The sequence below is a fragment of the Tenrec ecaudatus genome, chromosome 1 (assembly GCF_050624435.1).
Source record: "Tenrec ecaudatus isolate mTenEca1 chromosome 1, mTenEca1.hap1, whole genome shotgun sequence".
Classification (NCBI taxonomy): Eukaryota; Metazoa; Chordata; class Mammalia; order Afrosoricida; family Tenrecidae; genus Tenrec; species Tenrec ecaudatus.
In genome coordinates, this window is record NC_134530.1 from 349453 (window position 1) to 376047 (window position 26595).

Genomic DNA, 26595 nt, shown 5'->3' on the forward strand with positions numbered 1-26595 from the left:
CCTGAGTTAAGAACCCAGTCCACACTGCCAAGACTGAAGCCTGTCAAAGGGAAGCAGATTCCTTCCGGATGACCCTTGACCCTCATCCTTGCAGGGCCTGGCTGTGTCCTCCCTCTTTTGCTCTCTGTGTCTGAGGGCTTGGGCCTGAAATTTGTGGGCCCTATAGGGTTGAAATGTGCCAGGCCCCTCCCTGGTTCCTCTAAATCAGGCTTTTGAACAGCTTTTACGCTGAGGGGCTACGCTTCCCACACATTTCTGGCGGGCTAACTCCTACTTAAACTTCAAAGCCCCGGCTGTGATGTCCACTCCTCCAGGTACCTCTCCATGGTGTTCTAGGCAGAGGCTAGACTCCTCCCTGGGCTGCAGGCCTGATTTTCCAGGTGGGCTTGGATTTGGTATGGATCAAGCCCCCCTCCTCCATCAATATAGACTGTGAAGGTGGGGTGCTTCCCACACTGGAACCGCTTGAGCCAGGCCTGCCTACACCCCCCCCACCCACTCACACAAACAGTGGATCCAGTCACAGGGCAGCTGCCCCAGGGCTCAGCCACCTGTGCCAGGCCAGGCCTAGTTCCACCCTTTTCCCGGCAGCTTGGGGCTCCTGGAAGCCCTTCTGGGCGGGGCCGGCAGAGGAGCCAGCCCTGCCTGTGAACCTACCAGCCAGGATCTTGCTCTTTCAAGGGGCCCCATGTGCCCATCTCTGTGCAGTGGGTGGGTGGCCTGGGAGCTCTCATTCAGGTGGGGAGCCAGACAACAGAGAAAGATAGTGTTGGGGTGGACATGGCTGTGGGGAGTCGGCCAGCTGTTGTAGTGATGTCCCGTCCAGTCCGTTCTGACCCATGAACAGCCTGGACCTCCATGGGCCTCCCAACTATGGATGTCTGAGCTCTTTGTGTGGCCGCCGTGCCAATCCCTCTCAGGAGCCTTGTTTTTCACTGCAAAGGGGGTGCTGACAGAGCTGAACTCAGCGTTGGGGGAGGGCGCCCCCAGAGAACACAGCCTGCGGAAGGGAAACTGAGGCTCAGCGGGCGTAGGCCGTGGGCCGGGCAGCGTCGGAGTTCAAGCCCAGGCTCCTCTGAGTCCCCAGCCCCATTTGGTAGGGACACAGAAGACCTGGGGGTCCACGGGATAGACCCGCCCCTCGCGACACCGCCCGCTCGGAGGCCCCGCCCACAGCCCACCGAGACCCCGCCCCGCGGCATGACCGGAAGTCCGCGAGGTCCCCAAGATGGCGCCCGAAACCCGGAAGTGAGCGGCGGCCGCTGAGGAGCGCTGAGAAACTGAGGTGCCGCGGACTCCGCGCCCGGCCGGACCGGGTTTGAGGTGAGGCGCGTCCCGCGGCGACCCCCACCTCGATCCCGAGACCCCAGCCTCGGCCTGCCGACCAGCTGCTGGCCGCCCGCGCGCGGGCCGGGGCGCGGGGGCCGCGGGGGGAGCGTGACCCCGGCCCCGCGCCGCCCTGGACCCTGGCCAGTCCCCGCGCCGCTGCCCTCCTCGACTTTGCTTCCGGGACGACCCTTGACCCAAGTTCCCGGCAACTCCCGCCCCCTCTCCGCGCCCCCCGCCCGCCCCTCACTGTGCCTCCGGGCCCCACGCTCCTCGACGACCCCACCTGGTCCTTCACTGGTGACCCCGGAACCCCTTTTGCGCGATCCGGGCCGCCCCGCCCCCGCTTCTCGGGGACCCTCGGACCCGCCCCTCCGGTGACTCTTGGACCCTGGCGCCGTGGCCCAGCGCCTCCCGTCCAGGGTCCCCAGAGACCCCTGCCGCTCCTTGCTCAGCGCCCCCTCTGTGCGTCCGGCCAGGCCTTTCCCTGGCTCCCGCGACCCTCCCTGCCCGCCCCCGGCCTCCTCCGCCCCGGCGACCCCCATCTCGCGCCTCGCCAGATGCGGAGAGACGCCGAGACCTGCTGCTTCCAACGGGCGGGGTTCCCCACGGGGGCTTCGGGTGGGCATGGGGGGCAGCGACGTCTGGTGGGGAGGGTCGGGCCCCCACACCCTGGATGGGGCTGGGGGCCGTGTTGAGGGACGGCGGGGCTTCTGGAGCTGGGGCAGGGCGGGGACCCAGGTGGGCACCTGGCCGTGGGGGTGGAGGGCGAGGCGCAGGGCTGATCCTGCTGGGAAGGGATTGGGTTGTTGCCACCACCCTACCTGGCAGGGAGAGTGAGGCCCTGGGGACAGTGGGACCCGAGGGACAGTGAAACTCAAAGGGAGTGGGGCTCTGGGGACAGTGGGACCCAGTAGGGAGTAGGACCAGAACTAGGTATGGGACCAGGGGGTGGGAGACAGTGGCGCCTGATGGGGCAGTGGGGCTTGGAGCAAGTGTCACAGGGGAGGGGGGAATCCTGGAGGGGACAATTGGACTGGGATGGGGGAGATCCTGGAGGACAGGGTGGGTAGAACCTGGGGAGTGGGCCCCAGGCGGGACAGCAGGCCCCAGGCGGATAGTGCAACCCAGGGGTGGGGCTGAGACCCAGGTGGTGGTGGACAGTGGGACCCGAGGAAAGTGGGATGGGGGTAGAACCTGGGGTGTGGGCCCCGGGACAGTGGGACCTGAGGGGTGGGGCTGGCAGGCCCTGAAGGGTGGTCCCAGGTAGAGCCTCAGGCATGGAGGGCCCAGGAGGGAGGCAGGAGCAGCTGGGGGGGGGGGGGAGTTGTCTACTTTCTGGAAGGAAGGAAGCATGGTAAGAAGTTTGTCGGCGTTCCCTGACTTTGGCTTTCTACAACACTGTTGGTGTCCGAAATAGTCTTTCTCCCTGCTGCCACCCGCTCAGGTGTCCTGGCTCTGTGTGCTGCTGCTTCTGCAGGGGTGCCTGGCTGGTCAGGCACATGATGTACAGCGGCTGAAGGGGCTGACTGCACCTGGCCCCCACCACCTGCACTGCCCCTAGGTGGGGGTTCAGGCTGTGGGGAGCAAGTGGGAGGGTCCTGGGGAAGCAGACCCCTGAGGAAGGAAAAGCTGCCAGCCTGGAGGGAGCATCTCTCCACTTGGTCTAGAGCTGGGGACAGGAGGCTCCATCCATCCTGGTCCTCATTCCCCACCATGGGCAGTCCCTGGACCCTGTTTCAGTCCCTCCATCTGTGTGCAGGGAGAGGCCACGGGGCACTTAATGGGGCACCCAGCATCCGGGGTGGACTTGAGCTTGCAATCTTTATATTATGGTAATGGGCAAGATGGCGCGTTGGCTTTAAGCTGCTCATCGCAAGGCCAGCAGTTCAAACCCACCAGCTGCTCCTCTGGTTATCTGCTCCTGTACAGATTTACAGCTTCAGAAACCCACAGGGTTAGGGCTAGTGTCACTGTGTGTCAGAATCGACTAGCTGGCAGCAGGTTTATTAAGATTCTTCCTCATAAAAAAAAAAAAAGATTCTTCCTCACTTGCCTGGCACAGGGCAGAAGTGGACCTGGTGGCATGTCCAGTGGCTCGGGGAACATGTTGCTGGCCAGACTGGGTCTCTCCCAGCTCCCTGGCTTTCTCCCCCAACTTGTCTGGAGGGGGCAGGGCAGAGGCTTCTGAGCCCTGCGTAACGTTACTGCCCTCGGAGACCTGGTAGAGGAAGCCGGCCTGTGGGCTTGGAGCTCCAGCTGGTGGGATGAAGGACAGCTAGGCGAAGGCAGGCCAGTCAGCAGTCCTGGGGCACTTGGGGTCCAGGTGCCGGGGGCACCTCCTCATAGATGTTTGAGGAAGGTGGAGAGGGCCAAGTGGGGAGCTTCGGGACCCAGCCAATGTCCCAGCAGGCCACTCTGTCTTGGGTCAGGTTGCCTGTGAAGTTGAGTGGGCGGACTGGGAGGGGCTTCAGGCATTCAGGTGGCAAAGGACACAAGTCAGCTCCTGTGTCAGCTTGGAGGGGAAACTGAGGCCACAGCTAGAGCTGCCCGGTCCCCATGGCAGTTGCCATGGGCATCACTCCAGAGCCATGCTCAGGAAGCCTTCCTGGACTTGGTAGGCAGTTCTGAAGACCCTGACATCTGAGGGTGATTGTGTCATACATTGTAAACAGGACAATACCAGTAGTCCCCTAGTGCCCCCACACACACACTGTTCGAGGCTGTATGGTATCCACTATCCGTGTGCACATGTCTGTGTCCATTTGTCATGTGCCTGTGCACATCTGTGTGCATGTGTGTTAATAGACACTGGTGCCTGTGCTGTGTGCCTGCGTGTGCATGCCTTCAGTCACTTTTCCCAGCTGAAGGCTGTGTAGTCAGATAGTCTGCAGACCTAGTCCTTGTCCCTGCTTGTCTCCGTCTCCCCTGTCCCACCTACACCTAGCTGCTGGCCCCAGTCCCCATGACTGGGGTGCCTGCCTGCCTCTGCCCCAAGGCCATGGGGGAGAGCTGGGTCTGGCAAGTGCCCGCTGCATTCTTGGCCTCATCCCAGGTCACTTGCTCGCAGCTGCTCCCGGCTTGGGACAGCACTGGTGGCATAAAGGGCTCAGGCCCGTGAGTCTGAAAGCAGCCTTCTCTGGGAGTTGGTGATCTGGAAGACGCATGTTCTCAAGGCCACATGCTGGCGGTCTCTCCTGCGCGCATATGGAAAATGCCAGGGGCAACAGGCCCTGGAGTCTCCTCGGAGGTGATGGGATGTTCGGGAAGCAGCGATGATCGCTGCTGGATCAGGGCTGTATGCAGGCCCTGGAGGTGCATAGACTGGCTTCCTTGGAAGTCAGTCAGCTCCAGGTCTCTTCCCAGGGAGACAGGAGTTGCCTCTTGGCTTGTGGTCAGCACAGGCCACAGACGGGTGTGCTTCGAGGAACGAGGTCTGTGTCTAAAACTGTTCATACACAAAGTGGCTGTACCAGCCCTTCCAGGGACCCACTGTGGTGACAAGAGTACTGGTCAGGGCTGGAGTGTTGTTTGGGTGTTGCCTGCGTGTGCATGTGTGTGAGTGCGCACAGCTGCACCAGGTCACAGGCAGGCCGTGGAGCTGTCTCCTATGAGGACAGAGAATGAATGGGGCTCTCCTGGGAGCCTTTCACTGACTGCCTCCCACCAGTGCTGTAGAGGTGGCTACTCTGGGCTGAAGACAGGAAGGTGTCCTGGAGGGCATGTTGGGGACTGATGTCAGTTTTTTATGAGTTCCTGTGGCTTCTCCCTGCCCATCCCCTTCTTGGTAAAAGTGGGAAGGAGTCACTGAGGGCTGCCTGATGTGGACCTAGAGTGCCCATAGGGCGGGCAGGACTGGCGGAAGGTGATGGGGGGGGGGGGACCCAGCACTACCCTCAGACTCTCCATAGAGGGACCCTGATGCTGGCAGCTGAGCCCTGGATGTACAGAGCCCTCATCCCTAGTGTAGGTTCAACCCCCTGCTTAGTCCCCTGAGTGAAAGTGAAAGTTGGAGCCTGGGGAGGAGGGCTGGAAGAGGGCTGGCCTTGGGCAGCAAAGTTCATGGCCCTGAGTCACCAGCATCATCTGGTCGTCGTAGGGGAAGGGTGGCCAACAGGGGAGCTGGCCAAGTGCTGGGGCAGCCCAGAGGACCTGGGGGCAGTAGGTAGCCCGTTCTCCAGCAGTGGGCTCCCTGAGTGCCCTGAGGAAGGTGATCCCCTCCTTACTGGAGGCCCCAGAGTCCCTTCCTGGCAGAAGGGACAGGACTCTGGGTGTCCCCAGATGACTTGAGGTGTTGGTGAGTGTCCCGGTTCCGGGATCTCCCATGGGGATCATGGGGCTCTGGTGAGAGCTGGGAAGAGGTGTGAGCAGGACTGGAGTGGGGCCAGCTTGGAGGTGGGTGGCCAAGTGACCTGGAGAGGACAGTTGTCAGAGGGGCCGGCTATGTCCCCCTCTCCTCCACCCCATGTGAGCAGAGGGTCCCGCCCGGTGAATGAGGACCCACACTATTGGTCACTTGTCAGGCAGACAGAGCCAACTCTGCTGGACCTCAGGTGCAGGGTCCTAGCCTCTTGCTCCTTCTCCCCCTGAGCCCTACTGTCTGCCAAGCTGGGACACAGGTCCCCAAGAGGTGCAAGGTCAGAACCCAGGCTGGCCCCTTGGGTGCTTTGTGGGGCCACGCAGAGCTGCCCACAGGGAGGCCCAGGGAATCCTGGCTTCACCCCTGCTCAAGGGAAGACATGTCGAGGCCGGAGGGGACCACAAGCTTAGCGTGCCCAGGGTTTTAAAGCCGCAAATAAGCTCAGGGCTGGAGCAAGCACTTCCCAGCAGAGGAAGCTGCCCGGCAGCTGCTTTTCCCGCCTCTGGTTGGGGTCTCTGTCTAGTAGGGATGTGGGCCCTGGCAGGTCCCCACCTTTTCCTGGGCATGGGTGGTGGCATTGGCTGCCTGTGGCTCTGTCCCAGGGCAGTATGTTCCCCACATGCACAGGGTCCCCTGTGACCTCTTTCTCGATGAGGCTCTGGCTTGGTGTACCCAAGGGAGATGTACTGTGGGGGCATTGTTGGGCCCCTAGACTTGGTCTGGACAGTTCTGGATGGCTGCAGCCCCTCTGCCCCTGGCTGCTACTAGATGGACAAGGAGCAGGGACAGGGAGGAGGAGCTCCTGCTATCCTGGGGTATTCTTCTGGGCATCTGACCCCCAGATTCTCACGGAGCCAAGGGCTCATCCCTGTCTCCGACAGCTCAGTGGCAGGGCAGTGCTGCCCTAAGGAGCTGGGATCCAGGACAGAGGGGAGGGGAGCTAGGAGACTGAGACTCCAGGTCCCTGCCAGAACCTGTCCACCACCTCCCAGCCTCCCTATGGGTGCCTGGTCTCTGCTAACTGGGGCGGCTGTCACAGTGACCCTGCCCAGTGTTGGCATGGGAGCTGTGGATTCCAGATGTCCCTGGGGACCCTTTGGAAGTACTAGTCAGAGAGCTTCTGGGCCAGTCCCATCCCTTGGGGTCAGGGGTCTGGGGGAGCTGGGCTGAGGGCCAGGTTGACTCCTGACCAGGTTGCTGTCCTCACCTTGTGAGTGTCCTGGGCCCACTACCCCCAGCACCTACCCTTAGGGGGCCCAGCTCAGCAAGGAGATGTGTATGTGTCTTTTTGAGTGGGCACCTGTGTACCTGTATGTGCTGTGTTTCAGTGCTCTGTGTTTGTTGTGTGGGCATCTGTGTGTGTGTATGTGCATCTGTATAGCTATGTGTTACGTGCATGTGTACTTGTATGTGTTGTTTCTCTGTGAGTGCTTCTGTGTGTGTGCATTTGGGTGAATATTCATCTGTGAGTGCATTTATGTGTGTGTTTGAGTGTACATCTGTGCATGTGTGTGCATGCATGTCTGCGTGAGTGTTCATCCATGTGTGCATCTGAGTGAGTGTGTGTGTCAGCCTGAGTGTGTCTGTGTGCATTTGTGCGTTTATCTAGGAGTGCTCATGTGTCTGTCTGAGTGTCCTGGCCAGAGTGGGGTGGGGAGCTGAGACCAGTAAGCCCTCATTCTCACCCCTTCAGTTCTAGGGGCTCTTCCAGTGAGGGAGTGTGTGCATGCACAAACGCGTGAGCCTTTGTCTGTGTACCTGTGTTAGACTGCTAATCACAGGTGGCAGTTCAAACCCACCAGCCACTTGTCAGGCCTTCAACCGTGAAGGCATGCTCCCTCTCAAACCCTGGGGGGCACTACGTGTCAAGGGAATGGATGTGAGCCCGCCATGGGCTTACTCTCAGCATGGGGGTTTCACCATTTCTGTTTTCTGTGAAAGTACGGGTAGCACTTCTGCCCGTCACTCAGGGGCGCTTGTTTCTCTCAGGCCAGAATCCTCCTGGTTACCCAGTCGGCTCCCAGCCCTCCTTCCATCCCTAGTCCTCACTTTATTAATGGAGTCTTCATCTTGTGATCCTGCCTGTCACCTTGCTAATAAGAGAGGAGAGAGCACCCAGGACGCTGGCCTTGGGGACCAAGCCACTGTGGCGGGTACAGTGAGTCTGGGCTGCCCCTTGCTCCTGTGTTCTCACTCAGTCCAGCTCTTCTGGGAGCTGTGGGCAGCGATGGGAGCCAGCTACCATCTAGCCCCTCTGGTCTCAGCAGGCCTGTGTCTTCTCCGAGCTTGCTCCCGTCGAGGCGAGGCCAGTGGGTGCTGGTGGCCGTGGACCAGGACGCAGCATGCACTTTGGGGGCTGTGTTTCCCCGCTTCACCGAATACTGCTTTCACTTATTCAGTGATCCAAGCACAGAAGGCTCCTTATCAGTAAGCTGCCAGGCCGGTCTCTGGTCATGACCACCTGGGCCAGGATGCTAGTGGGGGTGTCACGGGGCTCTCCCCCATGGCTCCCTGCCCAGTGACAAGCCTGCTGTCCAGGACCAGGATAGCCCCTCAGCACATGGAGTCTCTGTGGGGCTGGTGCTAGGCTACTGTAGCATTCTGCTTTTCAGACGGGCCACACGCTCCAACATGATCCCGGTTAGCTGGGCCTCCAGGGTCCTGAGCAAGGGTTCTGTTTTGCTAGGACCAGGCTGGAGACCCTGGTCTGGGTGCCCCTCCCCAGTTGGGGTGGGGACAGGTCTTGTGCTATGAACCAGAGTGCCACCATGTGGCCAGAGTGCAGATCCCAGATATGGCCCTGTGGGTCCTTTGTGCTACTTGGCACTGTGTGCTATCTGCTCTTGACCCTTCACCCCAAACAGCCCATTTCCGATGTAGAAACTGAGGCACCGAAGAATTGCCCTGACCTATGACCCCCAGATCTTTACAGGGGCTTGACCCCAGCACCTCGTCGGGACACATGGGGCACCCACAGGGCCTCCCCTTGTTGCATAGCCATTGGTTTTGCCAGCAAGCAAGAAGCTGCAGGGAGCTGGTAGGGGAGGAGGCACAGCAGGGGTGAATGTGGCTTGGGGGACAGGTGGGAGGACCCAGGGCCCAGCTCTCCCAGGACTTACGAATGTCCTTCCTCGGCCTCTTTCTGGCCAACCTCCCACTAGTGCTTGCAGCTAGGAGATGGGAGCTCTGCGCCACCTCCAGTCCCACCCGCCTATCTGCCCCGGGTTGCACAAGCACCCCGCGATGACTGGAAGTCCCCAGGGTTCCCGCACATCCTCTGCACTGGCCCAAGCACCGCCTGTCTGCCCCAGGGTGTCTGTGCAGCCAAGGGCCCTGTGCCTGTGTCTGCTGACAGTCCAGGGAAGGGACAGGGAGAGGGGCCCTGGACCTCCTGTGCTGACAGGGCAGGATTCTGTGCCCCAGGAAGGGACAGAGCTCGTCTGACTGGTGGGCCACAGTCCAGCCTGGCCTTGTGCCCGAGGGCAGGGCTGGCTGCAGCTCCCTGACCATTGTACAGGGGCATCTCCCAAACCCCAGGCCCTACCCCCAGGAGAACTCACTCTGGGAGTGACCCTTATGAAAGTGGGACCCAGGCTTTCCTGGTATCACTGGATACCTGGATCCCAAGACCCAGTAGGGGTCAGAGCAGGGACCCTTAGCCCTGATGAGATCACCTGCCCTGCTGTCACTGTCACTGCCTTGTCCTGCCCCTCTGTCACTACCCCTGCCTCTGACAAGTCCTCCCACTCCACTGTCACTGTCACTGCCCCTGATAAGTCCTCCTGCCCCTCTATCACTAGTCCTCTCACCCCACTGTCACTGTTCCTGACAAGCTGTCCTATCTGTGCCTAGCCCCTGGCTCTGCTGTCCCAGCGTCCGGTCAGCAAACTGACCTCAGATGCACTCTGTCTCATAGGACATGATGCCACCACCCCCGCCCTCTCCGCCACGGCCACCTACTGAGACACCCAGATAGAGCCTGGGCCCTGTGGTGGCAGCGGCCACCCATGCTCGCGGTGGGCACTGCCATGGATGGGGAGTGTCCCCAGCCGGAGCCCCCGCCTGGGGCCAGCGTCCTGTACGGCAGGCCCTCTCTGCAGGCCCCACTCTGCGGCTCCAGTGTTGAGGTAAGTCCCAGGCCTGAGTAGGGGACGCTGGGCCTGCTGGGAACTGGGCGGCCTTGACATCCGCACAGTGCCTGTGGCTATTGGCGCCCTTTGGCACCCTCTGAGCTCAGGACTGAGCAGGGAGGTTGGAAGGGTTGATGCTCTTTAACAGACTCAGCTTCTGAGAGTAGCTTCAGGGTCCCTGCAGACTCACAGTGCCAGTAGTGCCCCCTGTTCTCCCCACACCCCCACACCCCTCCCTCAGGTTCTTACGTACCCCTCACCTCTCCCGGTGCTGACAGCCCCCAATGTCTGGGTGTTCACCTGGTACTCTCAGTCTCTGGGTGCTACCAGTTCCCCAGTCTCATCTCCTGTGCTGAGCTCCATGTGTGAGAGGTGTCACTGTCACTGTCACGGCCCCCATACTGAAATGGTCTCAGCCTGGGCGTCCTCGAGGTCTGATAGGTGAGGCCCAGTCCGGCCCACACTGAAGGAGCTTCTGAAGAAAGGCGTGCAGTCTGCTCCAGTCCCTCACCCTGGAGCCCACAGTGTCCATCCCCACACGCCTGGGCCATGAGAACGGCCCGACTCTGGCCAGCGCTGTCCCCTGCCCACTGTGTGGTCAGTGTGGACAAGCTCCAGCTCTCACTTGTGCTGCCCTGTGGCAGTGTCTGAGCAGTCGCCCCGCCCCTCCATCCTGCTAGGTGGAGAGCACCACGGCATCTGCAGCATTGTGGGTAGCAGGGAGACAGTGGGGTAGGGGGCCGGACAGAGCCCCAGACTCATGGCAGGACCCCATCTGCCACCTCCCTGGCACCCAGAAGTGTGGCCCTCAGTCTCATCTCCCCACCTGTCCTGGACCCTCCTGCTGCTGTGGGGTGAAGGAGCACCCTATCGGAGGACTGCTTTCCATCTGGTCCTCTCCAGAATGACTCTCCTGTTGGTCCCAGGCTGTGCTGCCGCTGCTGCTCCTCCCCTCAGGGACTGTTCCTGAGGTGTGTGTGTGTGTGTGTGTGTGTGATGTGTGTTTGGCAAGCAACAGTGGCCTCTGGAGCGTCCTCCCAGGACAGAGCTTCCAGGGGTGGGTGGGGCCTATCTGTACCATGTCAGGCCTGGGGGTGTGAGGCACAGCCCTGCTTCAGCACAGAGAGCACAGGAGGATGTTCCGCAGGACAAGACCCTTTGTCTGCTCCACCACCACGCCACTCCCCCAAGCATCCTCTTTTCCCCTCTCATCCTCCTAGATTCTGTCTCCAGAGTCCCCCCGCCCCGTTTCCCTCAGCTCTGCACCCCCTGTTCCCTTCTGATAGCTCTCCCCTGTCCCCTTCTGCTCCAGTCCCCATTCTCCCACCCCTGTCCCTCTATTCCGGTCCCCCCTGCCCCTCTCTGCTCTGTCCCCCTACCCTCCTCTGGTCCATGCCCTTCTGCTCTGCACCCCACCCCCCAATCAGTTCGCTCATCCCCTTCCCTTCTGCTCTGACCCCCTGTCCCTTTTGCCCTGGTTCCTCTGGTCTGCCCTCTGTGCCCGTCTGCAGCAGGATGTCTGTTCATGCAGCCACAGCTGTGACTGTCAGCCTAGAGTCATGGAGCTGACCTGGTCACCCTAAGATCCAATCCTGTATGCAGCTCACCCTAATCTCCTTCCTCCTTGTGACCTCGTGGGCTCTGTGGTTGGGGGGTGTCAGGCCAGGTTGTGACTCAGGTCTGCTGTGGAGGCAGGGTCACCCATCATGTCTTTGTCTCTCCTAAGTTGTTGGCCAAGCCAGCAAGAGGAATCCCTTTCAGAAAGCGCAGGGTTCAACCCACAGCCAGCCCCTGGCTCTGAGCCCCGGGATTCCCTCTGCCCTGCAAGGGACTTTGGTGGATTGGGGGAGCCTTTGACTGTTGGGCTGGCCTGACTCACGCTCATCCCCTCATCTCCTTGAGGAGCTGTACTCAGGGGTCGTCTCCTGGGTGTTTGGAAGGAAGGAGTTCACCAGCCTTTCTTCTGAGGCTTCTCTAGTGAGTGAAGCTGCCTGCCTTCAGGCTGTTGTCTGTGCCACGGGGGGCCCTCCTGTTCTCCCAGTTCCTGCTCAGGCATCAGTTGTTGTAGTGCATGTATGTCCTAACCCAACACGGGTGCCCTTGCTTGGAAACTTTAGCTGATTGAGTGTTCCATCCTCATTGACCTGGTGGCCCCACTTGCCATCCTCGTGTGAGCTTCATCACTGGCGGGTCAGCATCAAGTGCCAGTCTCTGAGCAAGTCGCATCCTAGCCTCTGCCTCCTTGGAGGAGGAGCCATGAAAAGAAGGCTCTGATTTACTGGTTGGGGTCACAAGGCTATTCTTGGGCCAATTGTGTCCCAGGGCCTATAGAAAATCCTTGAGAAGGCTTTGATTGGCTCACGGGGGTCAGGCTATTTGTGTGAGGGGGGACAGGTGTCTCTGATTGGTTGCCTTCACCAGGTCTACATTCCTGGCTGAGGCTTTGGGCCTGTTTGCCAGGATCCCTGATCTGGGAGCACGGGGGATGGCCCCTGTTTGGGCAACACTGGGTCTGTTGTAAACCAGAGCCCCTCAGCACACGCCCCACCCCGCCATCAGGCTATACCTTCTGGGCTCACAGTCTTTTAATTCACCTTTCAGCAGTCCCTCCTCACTGGCCCCCAATTGGGATGCTCAGAGTTTGTTACAGAGGCAGAGTGGGACTGTGGCTGAGTCCTACTCCAGAACGTTGCAGGTTCACTGTGTGGCCCCTGGCGGTTTGTGCCCCTCATTGGAGCCATGGGCTTTGGTGCTAGGGGGGGCCTGGGGCTCTGCCTCCCCAGCTTTTAATTTTGAAAGATTTCATTTAGCTGACACCACCCTCCCCCCCCCCACACACAAGGCTTCCCATGACAGGACACACACACACGCACACACACGGAGTTCCTGGGGACAGGACACGCAGACACAGATACACACAGTTCTGTGACACAGATGTTCACAGCCAACTCGCTGGGTCATTCGGCTCGTCCCTTCTGGGGCCTGGACACTGAACACCCCTGAGTGTCATTGTGCACCAAGCCTGCTCTCTCAGAGAGGTGCCCTCCTCCGGCCTGCCCTGAGCTGCCCTCCTGTCTTCCAGAACACCATGCTGCACTACCCATGGTGGGAGAGCTACTTCCCGTCAGCACCATACCCGGCCTTCCCCAGTGACAGCCAGTAAGTGCAGCAGAGATGGCATGGGGGGAGGCGTGGGCTGAAAACTGACCTTCTGCCATTCCCCTGTGGGGGTTACATGCTGGGCTGCTGACTGCAAGGCCAGCGATTCAGACCCACCAGCCACTCCTCAGGAGAAAAGTGAGGCTGTCTGCCCCCTGGATGCTTCCAGCCTATACAGCGACAGGCCCACCATTCTGGCCTGCAGGGATGCTGTGAGGCAGAATCCATGGGGGTGTCCAGGAACTCTAGGGGGTAAATGGGACACTCCCACCAAGGGCAGCAGCTGAGCAGTCAGACCCTGCTGGGTGGAAGTCCAAGGGCTGGGGTGGGGCACCTCTGGAACTCAGGAGTTAGGAGCTGCCCTCTGGTTAAGGAGCGGTTTGGGGAACCACTGGGATAGAAGCAGGCAGAAAGAGGTGGGTTCCAGGCCCAGGCTCACCCAGTGCTCTCCTGCTAGGTTGAACAGCGCTCTCAGAGTGAGATAGACCCCAGGGTGGGAGACCTGTAAGCAGGGAAGCCTAGGGAAGGGGCTCTTCCCAGCGCACCCAGAGCACTGGCCTAAAGCTGTGGGGCAGGCAGCAAGCTCCACAGCTGAGGACCAGCTGGCTCATTGCTCTGCTCCTGGCTGTGTCCAGCCTCCTGCTTCCTGAGCCAGTTTCTTGGCCTGGGTTGAAGTGGGGGGGGGGGGGCTGTGTCGCAGAGCTGCCATTTCTCTGAGACCCCTCTGTACTCAGACAGAGTTGGTCTCAGAGTATGGGATGTGGGCAGCCATAGGGTCCCAGCAGCCCCTTTCCTGAGAGGGTGTATGACAGTGTGGTCAGACAGGGCAGCCTCAGGGCACGACCTTGACTGGTGTACTTCGACCCCGTGGCCTGGCTGCCTTCTACAGATGGCTGTGGAGTGGGCTCCCCAGGGCCTAGAACGAGGACCCCTCACTTTCTCTACATCTCTTCCTCCAGCCAGTTTGGGACCTCTGTCTCCTACCTGTACCCAGCTGTGGGAGGCCAATCTGGCCCAGATACCAGCTATGTCTCCACCTATGACCGCAGCTACCTACCAAAGAGCAGCCACGTCCCTCAGGTAAGATGGACCTCTGGTGCCAGGCAGACACAGCTGGTCCCTGGGAAGCAGCCCCATGGGCAGGGACCTCCCCAGTTAACTATGGCTCTGTCCATGGCCTCAGGCCCCAGCTTGAACCCACCTCCCCAGGTACCCTCCCCCCCACTCTCCCATGCCACCTTTCCACCCAGCTGCTCATGGTCACAGCCGCCTCTCCCCCGACCATCCCCCTACACTTGTCCCCCTACACCTCTGTCCCCACAGCCCCTGGCACTCTGGTGACACATCAGGCAGCCTTCTGGAGGGACATTCAGGGTCTTTCCAGGGTGCAGCTGTTCCCAGTGCCATGGGGACTTCTTTACACTGTGACTGTCCCCAGGCCACTGCCTGGAGGGTCATTCCCAGTCGGGGAGGCTCTGCTGGGTTTGGTGCGTGGGGCTGCACATGGAGGGAGCTGGTTGTGGCACGTGGTAAGTAGGGCCAGGCTGGGCTGCACGCCAGTCTTTGGGGGGCATGTCCTGGTCTGTCTGGCCCTGTGTTATGCAGCCACTCAGATGTGATGTAGATTGGCAGCACACTCCTGCGCTGACTCTGTCCCTGTGGCTCTGTTGCTACTTGCTGGGTAGTGCCTCCACACCAGACCACTGTCACTGAGTCAGTGTGACCATGGTGGCCAAGTGCAGGGCAGACCACCCTGACCCCGGCCTCCACCCTGCACTCAGACACCCTGACCCTGGGCTGCCTACACAGCTTGGCTATGTGGGAGGGAGCCCTGCTGTGGTGGGCTGGTGTTTTATCCTTAGGGAAAACTGAGGCACAGAGGGCTATCTGAGGGGTAGAAGTGCTCCTGACTTTAAGGTCAGATTCTCTACAGAGGGGGCCCATAGAGACAGTTCACCCCCTACTCATTTCTTCTGCTCTCCCCCCTTTTATTTGTAATGTGCTCTGCCCCACTCTTCTGTCACCTGGTCCCCTGGGCCTGCTGACAGGCCTGCCCTCAGATCCTAGCCAGTGGTTGCATCTCCCGCCACAACATCATGCTGCAGGGGACCAGGGGCCAGCACATGAGCGTAGGGTCTGACAGACTTCCTTCTGAGCCTTGGGCTGCAGACAGACTTACGGCCGATGACTTGGTGTGGCCATGGGTGCTGGCCTCAAATATTCTTGTGCAGACCTGGGAATGTGAACCCGGTGTGGCAGATGGTCCCTGAGCTGGGTGACATGAAGTGTCGGGGGAGATGATCCTGAGTCACCCGAGCCACCTGACCACAGCGTCTTCATAAAACTGGGTAGAGACCTGAAGAAGCAGGAAGGGCTGGGGCCTAGGATGGCAGGACCTCAAGAACCTGGAAGAGGTGGGAGACGCTTCTCCCCGTAGCCTCTGGAGGGAGCCCTTTTGGGTTCTACAGGGTTGACGGGGTGGAGGGGACTGGTGTAATCGGGGAAGTGTTTGGTGCTTGGTAAGCCTGCTGCTGTGGCTTGGGCCCGGAGGACTCCCACCCCCCGCCCCCCGAACGTTGGGGCAGCTGGTCAACAGTGCACACAGCTCAGCTCAAGTCCCAGCTTCGTAGCAGCCCCACCTCCATGTGCGACTGGTGTCGGCTTCCCATGGGGCTAGGCAGCTCATGGGACCCAAACTTGACCATCCTAGGGACCGTGCAGTCAGGCAACCTCTCCTGGGGGGACTGGGAACACTAGGCCACTGTGCCCCTCTGAGCAGCCTGCCAGGCAGCCTCCCAACATCCAGTGGGGGAGCTCAGAGCCTGGATGCAGTTCTGCCGCCGCGCTGCTGGGGGGGTCCCCTTAGGGCCACCCAAAGCTGCCACATCACAGGACTGAGCCATGTCCAAGTGCCCTCCACAAACAGGTGAGGTAGGTCAGGTGGGTAAGGGCATGCTGTCTGCTGCCCCCGACCTTCTGAGAAGGAGGAGGTCATAGCTGGCCAGGGAAAGTGGTAGCTTCCCCTATTTGTGGGCCACAAGCATTGATCGGGCTGAGTGGCTGCTGGGGGGATCAGGGGTCGGCTGGCCCTGCACCCTCTGCTCTGCAGTTCCCGGCAGTCATTCTGCAGAGAGTAAACAGTGGAGAGCTGGCTGGGCTCTTCTTACAGGAAGCTTTGGCACGCCCACTCCTCCTTCGAAGAGCTGAGGGGGAGGGTGGGGCCTGGGGCGGACCCTGCGGATTGCTCTAGAGGGGTGCCTGAAAACAGCCCTGGGGAGCCTGCAGACAGGTGGGGGTGAGGTCTGGGTGGGGCCTGTAGGCGTCTGGGGGCATTCTGCCCAGGCCCCCAGATAGCCTTCTCTCAGCAACTGCCCCCCCCTACCTCCAGCCTCTGCCCCTACTCTGGGGTGCCCATGATCCCTGCTTCATCCTTGCACCCCACCCCACCTCAGTGTCCCCCGCCTACTCAGGGTCACATCTGGCCACCCACCACCACTCTCCTCCAGTGCTCTTTGCAGCAGGAGCTTCTCCTGGAGCAATGCCCTTACCAACCCCTCTCTCGCCCATTGGAGCCACAGCCCATCTTCACCCAGAAGCCCACCCCCTGCAGAATGGTGGGGCATTGCCTGGGGTAGGGGGTAGACACCCCACTTTCATAACCTGTCTCTCCCAGATAGGCTTCTCCCCGAACTCAGCGCCCAACCTGTGCCCCCCAGCCCTGGGTCCTCCTGTGGGGGTGGTTTCTTGAGGGGCCCTTCAGGGCTGCTCATCAGCCAGCCATCTCGTGCTCTGTGGGCAAACTGCTGTGAACCCCCTCCTCATCGTCAGTGGAGCTCCTGCAGTATGGCTGCCATGGACGGGCACCGGACAGTGGACTTGCTGCCTCCTCGGAGCTGAGCTCTGTTCAGACATGCTCAGGAGATGTCAGGAGAGCCAGCCCCTAACAAATCCTCACAGGCCCAGCAGGCACAATTGTACGGCGATAATATGTAAAGGTTTTGGTAGAGACATAGAAACATAGAAGAGAGAAAGTAAAATGAAGGAGTCAGACACATTTCATGGTAGCATGCTCACCTCAGCCCCGCTTAGTGGGCCACTTGGGGATATGGAAGGTGGGAATGGCAGGGGAGAGGGAGCGGGGAAAGAGAACAGGGAGATGGGGACAGGGGAGAGAGCAACAATGGGGGTGGGGATTTATTTCTAACCAAGGCTATATATTTTGGGGGGGCATGGCAAGTCCCCTAATTACAGGTAAAGACATATCACAGGAAGGGATTGCACTATAGATAATACAGTAATAAGAGGGGGAGATCTAAGGGTATTGATTGGGGGTACATAGGTGACAAGTTGGGTTGACCCTAGATTCAGGAAGGCAGCCTAACTTTGGATATCACTGGGCAGGTTTGACCTGTCCTCTGTCTCTCCATGGAAATGATTACTGTCCTTATCAGTAGGGTGTGAGCCCACCTACAGTGGACCAGACATTAGTCTGATGGCAGAATGCCTTCAGGGAGAACATCTCTAAGCAGCTGACCTCCCACCATGTGTCTCTAAGGTTTTGGCATATCTTTGAGGGAAACAAAGCTGGGGAAATGTCTTTTTATGCCCCACCAGGAGACCCCCTGCACAAGCCGCAGGTGGGTGCACTGTGTCTGGAGTCTGCCCCCGGGCGTCCTAACTTTGTCTTCAGTGGTTCCGCAGGTGGGTGCACTGTGTTTGGAGTCTGCCCCCGGGCGTCCTAACTTTGTCTTCAGTGGTTCCTGGCTGAGGACACAGAGCAGACTGCGTTTCCATCCAGCTGTGCATATGCCGAGTGACAACTTGCTTTGAGGAGTGTGAGCTGCCCAGTGTGGCTGCCCACCTACTGCGCCTCGTGTGTGGGGTCAGTTCCTGGTCAGAACCGCGACTATGGGCCAGTCTTGAGGCCCTGAGCCAGGTCTTTTTTATGAGTGTGAATGCTGTCCCACCTTTCTTTCCCCTGCTCCAGGTCCTGCTGTGACCTCTGTCAGGGTGGTCAGCAGTGGTGGCCACACAACATGTAGTTCTTCTGGGCTCAGGGAGGGCAGACTGGTGTGGGGGACATTAGTGCACTGGACCCATTGTGTCCCTGTGTCTTCCCTCCGGTGGAGAGTGGCTGCTAGTTACATGTTAGATGGTTGTCCACAAGCTGCTCATGCCCAGCTGCCACTGTCCACAGTAGCATGTGAAACCTTGTCTTTTTGCATCCTTGTCAGGCCATTTGTGTTGTATCCCTAGAAACTGGTTCTGAGCACCTGATGCCCTCACCATATTGGTTTGTCTGAGCCCTTTCCATGACTTTCGTGGGTCAGCCTGCAGCAGAGGTAGATACATAGTCCTTGTGCCCACGGGCCCTAGCAGACCTCCCAGGCCTTGGCCCAGGCCCATCAGGTGGTGGGTGGTATGGGGACTGCGGTGCCCTTGAGACGGCCTCCAGTGCTGGAGGCGCCCAGGTGCCACAGCGGACTGAGCACTGCGCTTCTAACTGAAAGGTCAGCTCGCATTCAAACCCCCAGCTACTCCAAGGGAGAGTCCAGCTTTGGAGACCCACGGGGCAGTGCTGCTCTGCCTGGGCTCCTTCTGAGGCCATCCCTCTGCTGGGCACTGGGTTCCTGCCACCGCTGCTGTGCACACAGGGCTCGGTGTGGGTGGGGCTGGGTGCCCCACCGCCTGGCTGGTTTCCTGAGACCCCAGCACTAAGAGTGTTCTTTCTTGGAGAGCCTCTCCCTCCCCTGGGGACTCGACGCCATTCTGCATGGGCCTCCCGCCTCCCTTCCGTGGGGGACAGTGAGAAACCTCCCCGGTGCTGCAGAGAGCCAGGTGGGCTGTGTGCAGGTTTCCCTGCTCTCTGTCCAGCCGTGCTGTCCTGTCACTGTGGGCTGCTTTGTACCAAAACAGGACACCCCTCCTCCCGCTTTGCACAGGCACTGTGAAGACACAGTGCTCCCAGGCTTTGCACACACATGGGACACTCCATAGGACTTTGCAGACATGGGGAGCACCCCCATGGAGGTCGAAACAGGAACTCATCTCCCCAGTCCTGTGTTGTCATCCCCGCCCTTCCCTGGCACCATCAGACAGGGCAAGGCTGACCCTGAAGCTGGAGAGGGCAGCGTGTAAGCTTGGTCAGCACAGGTGGGTCCTGTCCACCTAGCTAGGGCCACCCAAGGCTGCAACAGGGCAAGCATCCCCTTTCCTTGCTTTCTACCACTCTGGGACAGGGGGCCACTGGAGGTGGGGCTGTAAGGGCAACTCCTGACAAGCCCCTAGCAGATGGTCTGTTGCAGAGAGTCTCCAAGGGAGGGTGGTTTCAGGGACTCTAGTCAGGGCTTCCTAGCCCGCAGTGGGAGGGGAAACTGAGGCTGAGCAGGGAGGGCTGTGCGGTCGCCCGGAGGCGGGGCTGTGCTGGGGCGGCCACCAGTGCTGGAGCCGCCCCGTCCAGTAAGGCCGGCGCTGCTGCCGGTAAGCGGCGCCCATCATTTCCCGACAGTCAGCGGCTGCGGAGGAAGTCGGCCGGTGACTAACCCGCCGGCGGCCGCGGCGCCCGGCCCGCGAGGTCATGCGGAGCCGCGGCGCCTCCGAGCCAGCCCTGCGCCATGTCCCGGCTGCACCTCTGGCTGCGCTTCGCCGCTCTGGGCGGCCAGGTAACCTGGGAGGGCGGGAGGGGGGAGGCGGGACGGGGCGGGCTCGGTTTCAGGGCGACCCTGCATGGTGACCCCAAGAGTTGTAGGAACTTGGGGTTGGAGCAGTTGCCACAGGCAGGGAGCTGGATTGAGGGGGATGTTCTTCTGGGGGTCTTGGGGTGGTGGTCTCTGCCTCCCATGGTCACGGGGTGGCTTGGGGGGCGGGGTGTCCTTGAAAGGAACTCTTGTTCTGCGAGCTGTTAGGAACCCCCATTGTGTAGGCGTGTCCCTACCCATCCGCCACTGTTCTGTGGCTTTGCGAGCAGGATGAGGGTCCTGTATGATTTGGGGCTTGGCTTTGGCTGGACAGACCCTCTGTCCCCATGACTCAGACCCCCTCTCCCCCAACGCAGTTCCTCAGGGACTCAAGGTGGGGTGAGGAAATGGTGTCCACCCTCCCGGGGGACCCCTGTTGTGGGTGGGTACTGAACAGAGAGTCGGAGGCAGGCTGTCCTAAGGGGGGTGTGGCTGGGGCTGCGCTGTGCGAGCGCCAAGCCCCGCCTCCGGTCCCACCCTCCGGCGCCCAGCCTCAGGTGCGGGCAGCTCAGGGGGAGGGACCAATGCTGCCTTTGGATAGCTCCTGCAGCAGGGGCTCTGAAGGTTTGAGGCTGTGCGCAATTTCTCAGACTTGGCCTGGCATGGAGAGCTTGGTGCTGTTCAGTTTGGCAGGTGGCCCCTTGGGGGTGGGGGTCTCTGATGGTCGAATGGGGGGTGTTTGGGAGCAGGGACATTGTGTGTGAGTCCCCTCCCCACCCATCTTAGCAGTTTGAACTCTCCTCCTGACCCCTCCCTGTGCTGGGGACCTGCTCATCTGGCCAGGTATACTGTCAATCAAGTGTCTCCCCTCTGAGGTCACCATGTTGCTATGGTAGGGGGCTCTTGCCCAGCCCTTTGCCCTACTTCTGTGGTAGGGAGGGGATCACATGAGCCCCCCTCATTTTGTCTGCTGAAGACAGGGTACTTCCATGGGGCCTCTCCCAGGTCTGCAGTGGATACACCCCTCTCAGGTGCTCTCTGGAGATTGGGGACACTGCTATAGGCCCTCTCCCAAGTCTACAATGGGGTCACCTCTCACATGGGAAAGGCAGTCCAAACAGGCAACTGCGACTTCAGTGTTTAGAGGTCCTTGTAGGGCTCCCAGACCCGAGGGCCTGCCTCTGCTGAGCCTGTGTGTGTATCCCCGCCCTGAGACCTTTCACTTCCTTCCCTGCCCACCACTCAGGAAGGGTCTGAGGGGGTTCTCTTCTGCCCCAAACTCAGGCTGGGTCAGTCCACAGCCTGTTTCTCCTGTCCCAGGGTTCAAGGTGGCCCCCACCCTGAAAGGATCCCAACTAGGGGTGGTGTGGGTTGGGGTAAGATTCCCAGAAATCAGGCTGGCTAAGTGCCGGCTCCCACTTCAGTTCCCACAGACTCCCCCCCACCAGGACCCAATCTACCCCACCTCCCCTCCCATGAACTCCTCAGGACCCAGGCCTGTCCTATGATTCCCCCCGAGCAACTGGGACTGTCCCGCCTGCCCCTCAGTTGTTGCTGTTGTCCATCTTAGCTGGTGACCCATGGGCATGCTGTGCAGTGGGCGCCATGCTCAGGCGGTGGTGCTGGGCCTCCACTTTCATGCTGCTTCTCCAGAGCCCCCCGCCCCCCCAGAGCCCTGCCATACACTCCCAGCTGTCAGTGCGAGTCCTGTCGGGGCATGGGGAGGAGTTGAGAGGTGTGGGCACTAGCCACAGGGCACTTTCGTTGTCTGGACACATGAGGTTTAGCGTGTCCACAAGTTTCTGGTGACAGTTTACCCAGGAGGCTCAGCTCTTGTAAGATGATCTCCGTTCAGTCAGGGAGGGTAGTTCAGGGTGTTGGTCCTGTGTGACTGGTCATGCCCTTCATGGGTGTCCACTGGCCACCCCGTCGCCGTGTGTCCACTGGCTGTGCCCCATGCTCGGGGGTTCTCTTTCCAGCGATGTCTTTCCCCGGCCCCCTTAGTTGTTGCAGGCCTTTTGGTCACACTCAGATGCTTTCAGGTCAAGCCCTAGCTTACTGGGGATGACCTTTGTCCTGCGGGCCACACGACCGCTTCACGGGAGGTGCTCTTGGCTCTGGGAGGCTTGCCTCTGCTCGCCATGTCCTCGGCCCCCCTCCTCCACACCTCCAGCTTGCCTGCTTCTCTGTGCCTGTGTGTTGGTTGGTCATGAGAACATTCGTTCTGTACAGCATTGGGCACCCATTTTCTGGGGCTCATCTCTTGGGAGCCTCGTAGAAGGGCCAGTGCTCTGAAGGGAGGCTGTGGCTTCCATGGGCCTGCTCCAGCCTGGGGTTGCCTCAGCCATGTCTGTGCCACTTTTGCCCGGACTTGCCTGTTGCTTCCACCTGTCACCACTTGATGGAGCTTCCAACCTCACATCAACACACAAACCAACACTGTCTGCCCACTAAGGACAGGAGATCAAGACCACACTGAGGTGCTGCATTCCCCCCGCCCCGCCCACCCCCCAGCATGGCAGCCTAGTGCACAACCACAGCGCCATCAGGACCAACCCAGCTGCACCAGCACATTGATGGGAGCTTCCAGAGGTGCTGGCTGGAGTCAGAAGAGCACATGGACCAAGGGATATCATTGCTGATGTCAGGATCTGGCTCAGAGGAGAGACCACCAGAAAGATGTTTACTTCTGTTTTATTCAGTCTGCCAAGGCACGCGGCTGTGTGGGTCTTAACAAACTATGACCGCCTGGGGAAGAGTGGGAATTCGGAACACTTCGCGTGCTCTTGCGGGCCCAGTATATGCAAGAGGCGGTTGTGGGAAGAAACCAGGACATCCTGCATGGTTTCACATCAGAGAAAGTGCGCGTCAGGGTTGTATCCTCTCACCTTACTTACTCAATTTGCTTACTTCGCCAATCATCCGTTGTTGTTAAGTGCCATCTAATCGGCTCTGACCCATAGCGACCCCATGCACAACAGAAGGAAAAACTTCCCCATCCTGCTTCATCCTCACAAGTGTTCGTATGCCTGAGCCCATTGAGGCAGCCACTGTGTCAGTCCTTCTCGTAGTGGGCCTTCCTCTTTTTCACCACCCCTCCACTTTACCGAGCATAATGTCCTTCTCCAGGGACTGGTGTCTCCTGACAACCTGTCCAGCACTCTAGCCTCACTTCTTCCAACACAGATCCGCCTGTTCTTTTGACTGTGTTCTCCTCCAGCCCCACTGTTCAAACGCACCAATTCTTCCACAGTCGTCCTTACACGTGCATACGATACAATGGGGAACGCCACGGCTGGGATCAGGCGCACCTTAGCCCTCAAAGTACATCATTTCTCTTCAACACTCCAAAGAGGTCTGTGCAGCAGACTGACCAATGCAATGTCTTTGATCTCTTGACTGCTGCTTCCATGAGCATTGGCTGTGGATCTGAGCAAGACAAAGTCCTTGACAACTTCTACCCTTTTCTACATGTCATGGTAACAATCATCATCAGCAAGTGCTTCAGTTCCTCCTCCCTGTCAGCGAGCAAGGTCCAGTCACCTGCATTCCTCAGGTTGTTAAAGCCCTTCTCCAATCCTGATGCCACATTCGTCCTGTAACCCAGCTTCTCTGATGATTCGCTCAGCACACAGAGCAAGTGTGGTGAGAGGGTGATACACACGCCTTTCCTGATTTTAAACAATGCAGGATTCCTTTGTTCTTCAGAGAAGCTGGATTATAAGAAGAATGTAGTATCAGGATTGGACAAAGGCTTATCAACAGTCTCTGATATGCAGATGACACAACCTTGCTTGCTAAAAGTAAGCAGGACTTGAGGCACTTTACTGAGGAGGGTCAAGGATTATAGCCTATTCTTTGACTTAACCACTCACTATAAAGAAGACCCCCACTCTCCCAACTGGACCTAGAGTAGCATCACAATAAACAGAGGAAAGCTTAAAGTTGTCCAGGAGTTCATCTTTCCAGAGTCCACAGTCAGTGCTCATGAAAGCAGCAGTCAGGAGATCAAATGACACATTATACCGGGTGAATCTGCTGCATCAGATCTCTCCAGGTGTTGAAAAGCAAGGATGTTACTTTGAAGACTAAGGTATGGCTGATCCAAGCCACGGCATTCTCCGTTGCCTCGTACGCCTGTGAAAGTTGGACGCTGAATAAGGAAGACCGAGGGCAAACGGATGCATTTGAACGACGGTGCTGGCAAAGAACATTGAAAGTCACAGGGACTGCTAACAGAGTCAACCGAACTCTCCTGGAAGAAGTACAGCTAGACTGCTCCTGAGCGGCCGCGATGGCAACACTTGGTCTCATATACTTTGGTCATGTTGTCAGTGGAGACTAGTCCCTAGAGAAGGACATCATGCTTGGTAAAGTAGAAGAGCAGCGAAAACAAGGAAGACCCACTACTACGAGACAGACGGACGGACCCGGTGGCCACACCTTTGGCCTCCAGCATTAGACCAGTTGTGAGGCTGGCACAGGAGCAGGCGCTGTCTCCTTCTCTGGTACGTTGAGCTGCGGCGAGTCGGAACCAACTGGATGGCACCTCCCAACAACAGAAGGTGCAGGGGCCATCAACAGAAGGTGGAAGGAAGGCAGTCATTACACCAGGGAGCAGATGAGCATGATCCAGTGGTGCTAAAGGAAGCCAGTCAAGCTGCACTGAGAGCATCGGCCAGGGCGGACGGATGCCAAGTGGAATGTCTCCGCACGCCGATGAAGCACTGGACGCACTCACTTGCTGATGCCAGGAAGTTTGGAAGACAGTTGCGCAGCCACCTGACTGGAAGAGATCCATTTCAAAGAAAGATAACTCAACAGAAAGCAGACATTCTAGAACCTCATTATTCTCACATGCAAGTGAAGTTTTGCGGAAGGTGATTCAAAATCTTTGCAGAATTATATCGATAGGGAGTTGCCAGCGGGTCAGCTGGATTCAGAAGAGGCTGTGGAACATGGGATGTTGTTGCTGACGGCAGATGGGTCTTGGCTGAAAGATGCTTGCTTGTGCTGTACTGACTGTGGCAAGGCAGTCATGATGGACGGACGCCCTTGAGATGAGCTGGAGCTCCAGGACACTGCATTGTGCTTATGGGGAATCTGTACATGGACCAAGAGGCAGCTGTGCAGACAGAACAAGGGGAGGGACACTGTGTGGTTTAAAATCTGGAAAGGTGTACGTCAGAGTCTTATCCTCTGGCAGTACTTACTCAATCTGTATATTAAAATAAAGAAAATCAAACTCACTGTCATGTCAGCCTTGACTCAGAGTGACCCTACAGGACCAGAGAGAACTGCCCCTGGAGGTTTCTGAGACTATCACTCTCTTACGGGAGAAGGAAGCCTTGGCTTATCTTTTTTTCTCCCAGAGAGACTAGAGGCATCAAACTGCTGTCCTTGTGGTTATCAGCCCAATGCACAACGCACTCCTCCACCGGCGCTACCTTAGAAAGACTCAAACCAAACCCACTGGCATCGAGGAGAGAACTGTCCTTGTGGCTTTCTGCGACGGTAACTTGATGGGACTAGAAAGCCTTGTCTTTCTCCGAAGGCGTAGCTGGTAGTTTTAAACTGCGGACCTTGAAGTTAGCAGCCCAACGTGTAACCACTGAGCAGTTATTCAGAGACACTGGACTAGATGTAGAAGAAGGTGGCATCAGGACTTGGGGGAAGACTTACCATCTGTAGTGCGACAAACCTTGCCTTGCTTCAAGGAAGGCGTGAAGCACTTGCTGATGAAGATCAAGGACTACAGGCTTTGTGATGGACTACAGTGCAAATGTAAAGAAAACAAAAGTCCTCACTACTGGACCACTAGATGACATCATGATGAACAGAGACAAGGATGGCATTTTTCTTCAATCCACTCCACTGTCAGTGTTCCTGGACACAGCAGTCGAGATGGAGGGATTACCTTGGGAAGTCAGTAGTGTCTACAGAGCAAAGCTGTCCCGTCGAGGACTGACATTGCCGACATAATGCATGGGTCTGTAGCCTCCTCCAGGCTCCTGTGCACGTGGCAGGTGGATAAGAAGACTGAAGAGTGGATGCACTTGAAGTGTAGTGCTGGAGAGGAATGTTGAGAGTATCGCAGCCAGCCAGAAGAACAAAGAAGTCTGTCTTGAAATAAGTATGGCCAGATGCTCCTTAGAAAGCCAGGCTGCTCGGTACAGTCGAAGGTCAGTGAAAAAGAGGAAGGCCCAGGAGCTGGACTGGGTCCGTGGCTGGTACAATGTGTTCACACAGAACGAGCTTCCTTCAGCTGCACAAGGAGTCGCGCTGTGTTGGGACTGTCTTGGTGGCATCTGACAACCATGGTGGACTTCCCACAGTCTGCCTGGCTGTCCCAACCTACCAGGCACCCACCCTGCAGGAGAGAGACACACTCTGCCCCATTGGGCTGCCATGAGTGCGATTTGGGTCTGTGAAGGGTTGCGTGGGGTTTGGTCCTGGAAACTGAGAGCCCAAGATGGGCACTTGGCTGAAATCAGGGTGGCAGCGGGTTCCTTCAAGAGCTTCTAGGGAGGACTGGCTCCTGCTTTTCGTGTCTCAGGCCCCCCACCTCACCCCACCCCCTTGACACTCACTAGGCTATCCTGCGTCTTCACAGCCCACAGCAGAGCATCTTCCGGTGTCCCTGCGCCGTCCTCACATCCCCTACCTTACTGTGGACCTCCTCCCATTGGGGCCCGGGTTGCCCAAGTCACCTCCCCTGTTTTCGAGGCGGCATCCCCTGCGGCCGGCCCTTCCCTGTGGGTCACCACAGTCCCCAGCTCTGGGGCTGCAGACTGGCTGTCTGGGGCACTCACCTTTCCTCCGACTCCGGCTGCTGTCCGACAGCTCAAACCACCAGCTGCCTCACAGAGGAAAGAGGAGACTCTAACCCCATAGAGTTAGTCTCAGGAACCCACAGGGTCAGCTGTACCCTGCCCTCCAGGGC

At 58.9% G+C, this 26595-nt stretch overlaps 1 protein-coding gene across 2 annotated transcripts in view; it reads left to right on the forward strand.

The window, feature by feature from the left end:
- Window positions 1-1196: 1196 nt before the first annotated feature.
- Window positions 1197-26595, forward strand: part of SBNO2 (strawberry notch homolog 2) — a 36745-nt gene continuing 11346 nt past the window's right edge. Inside the window, exons 1-4 of one of the 2 annotated variants that reach the window (XM_075543737.1) lie at window positions 1197-1323; window positions 9603-9813; window positions 12899-12975; window positions 13935-14055. In XM_075543737.1, coding sequence (XP_075399852.1) covers window positions 9694-9813; window positions 12899-12975; window positions 13935-14055 — 318 coding nt within the window. In that variant the 5' untranslated portion in view covers window positions 1197-1323; window positions 9603-9693. Of the gene's footprint in view, window positions 1324-9602; window positions 9814-12898; window positions 12976-13934; window positions 14056-19481; window positions 19638-26595 lie in introns of those variants that run through there. The other variant, XM_075543745.1, reaches the window with a different exon arrangement.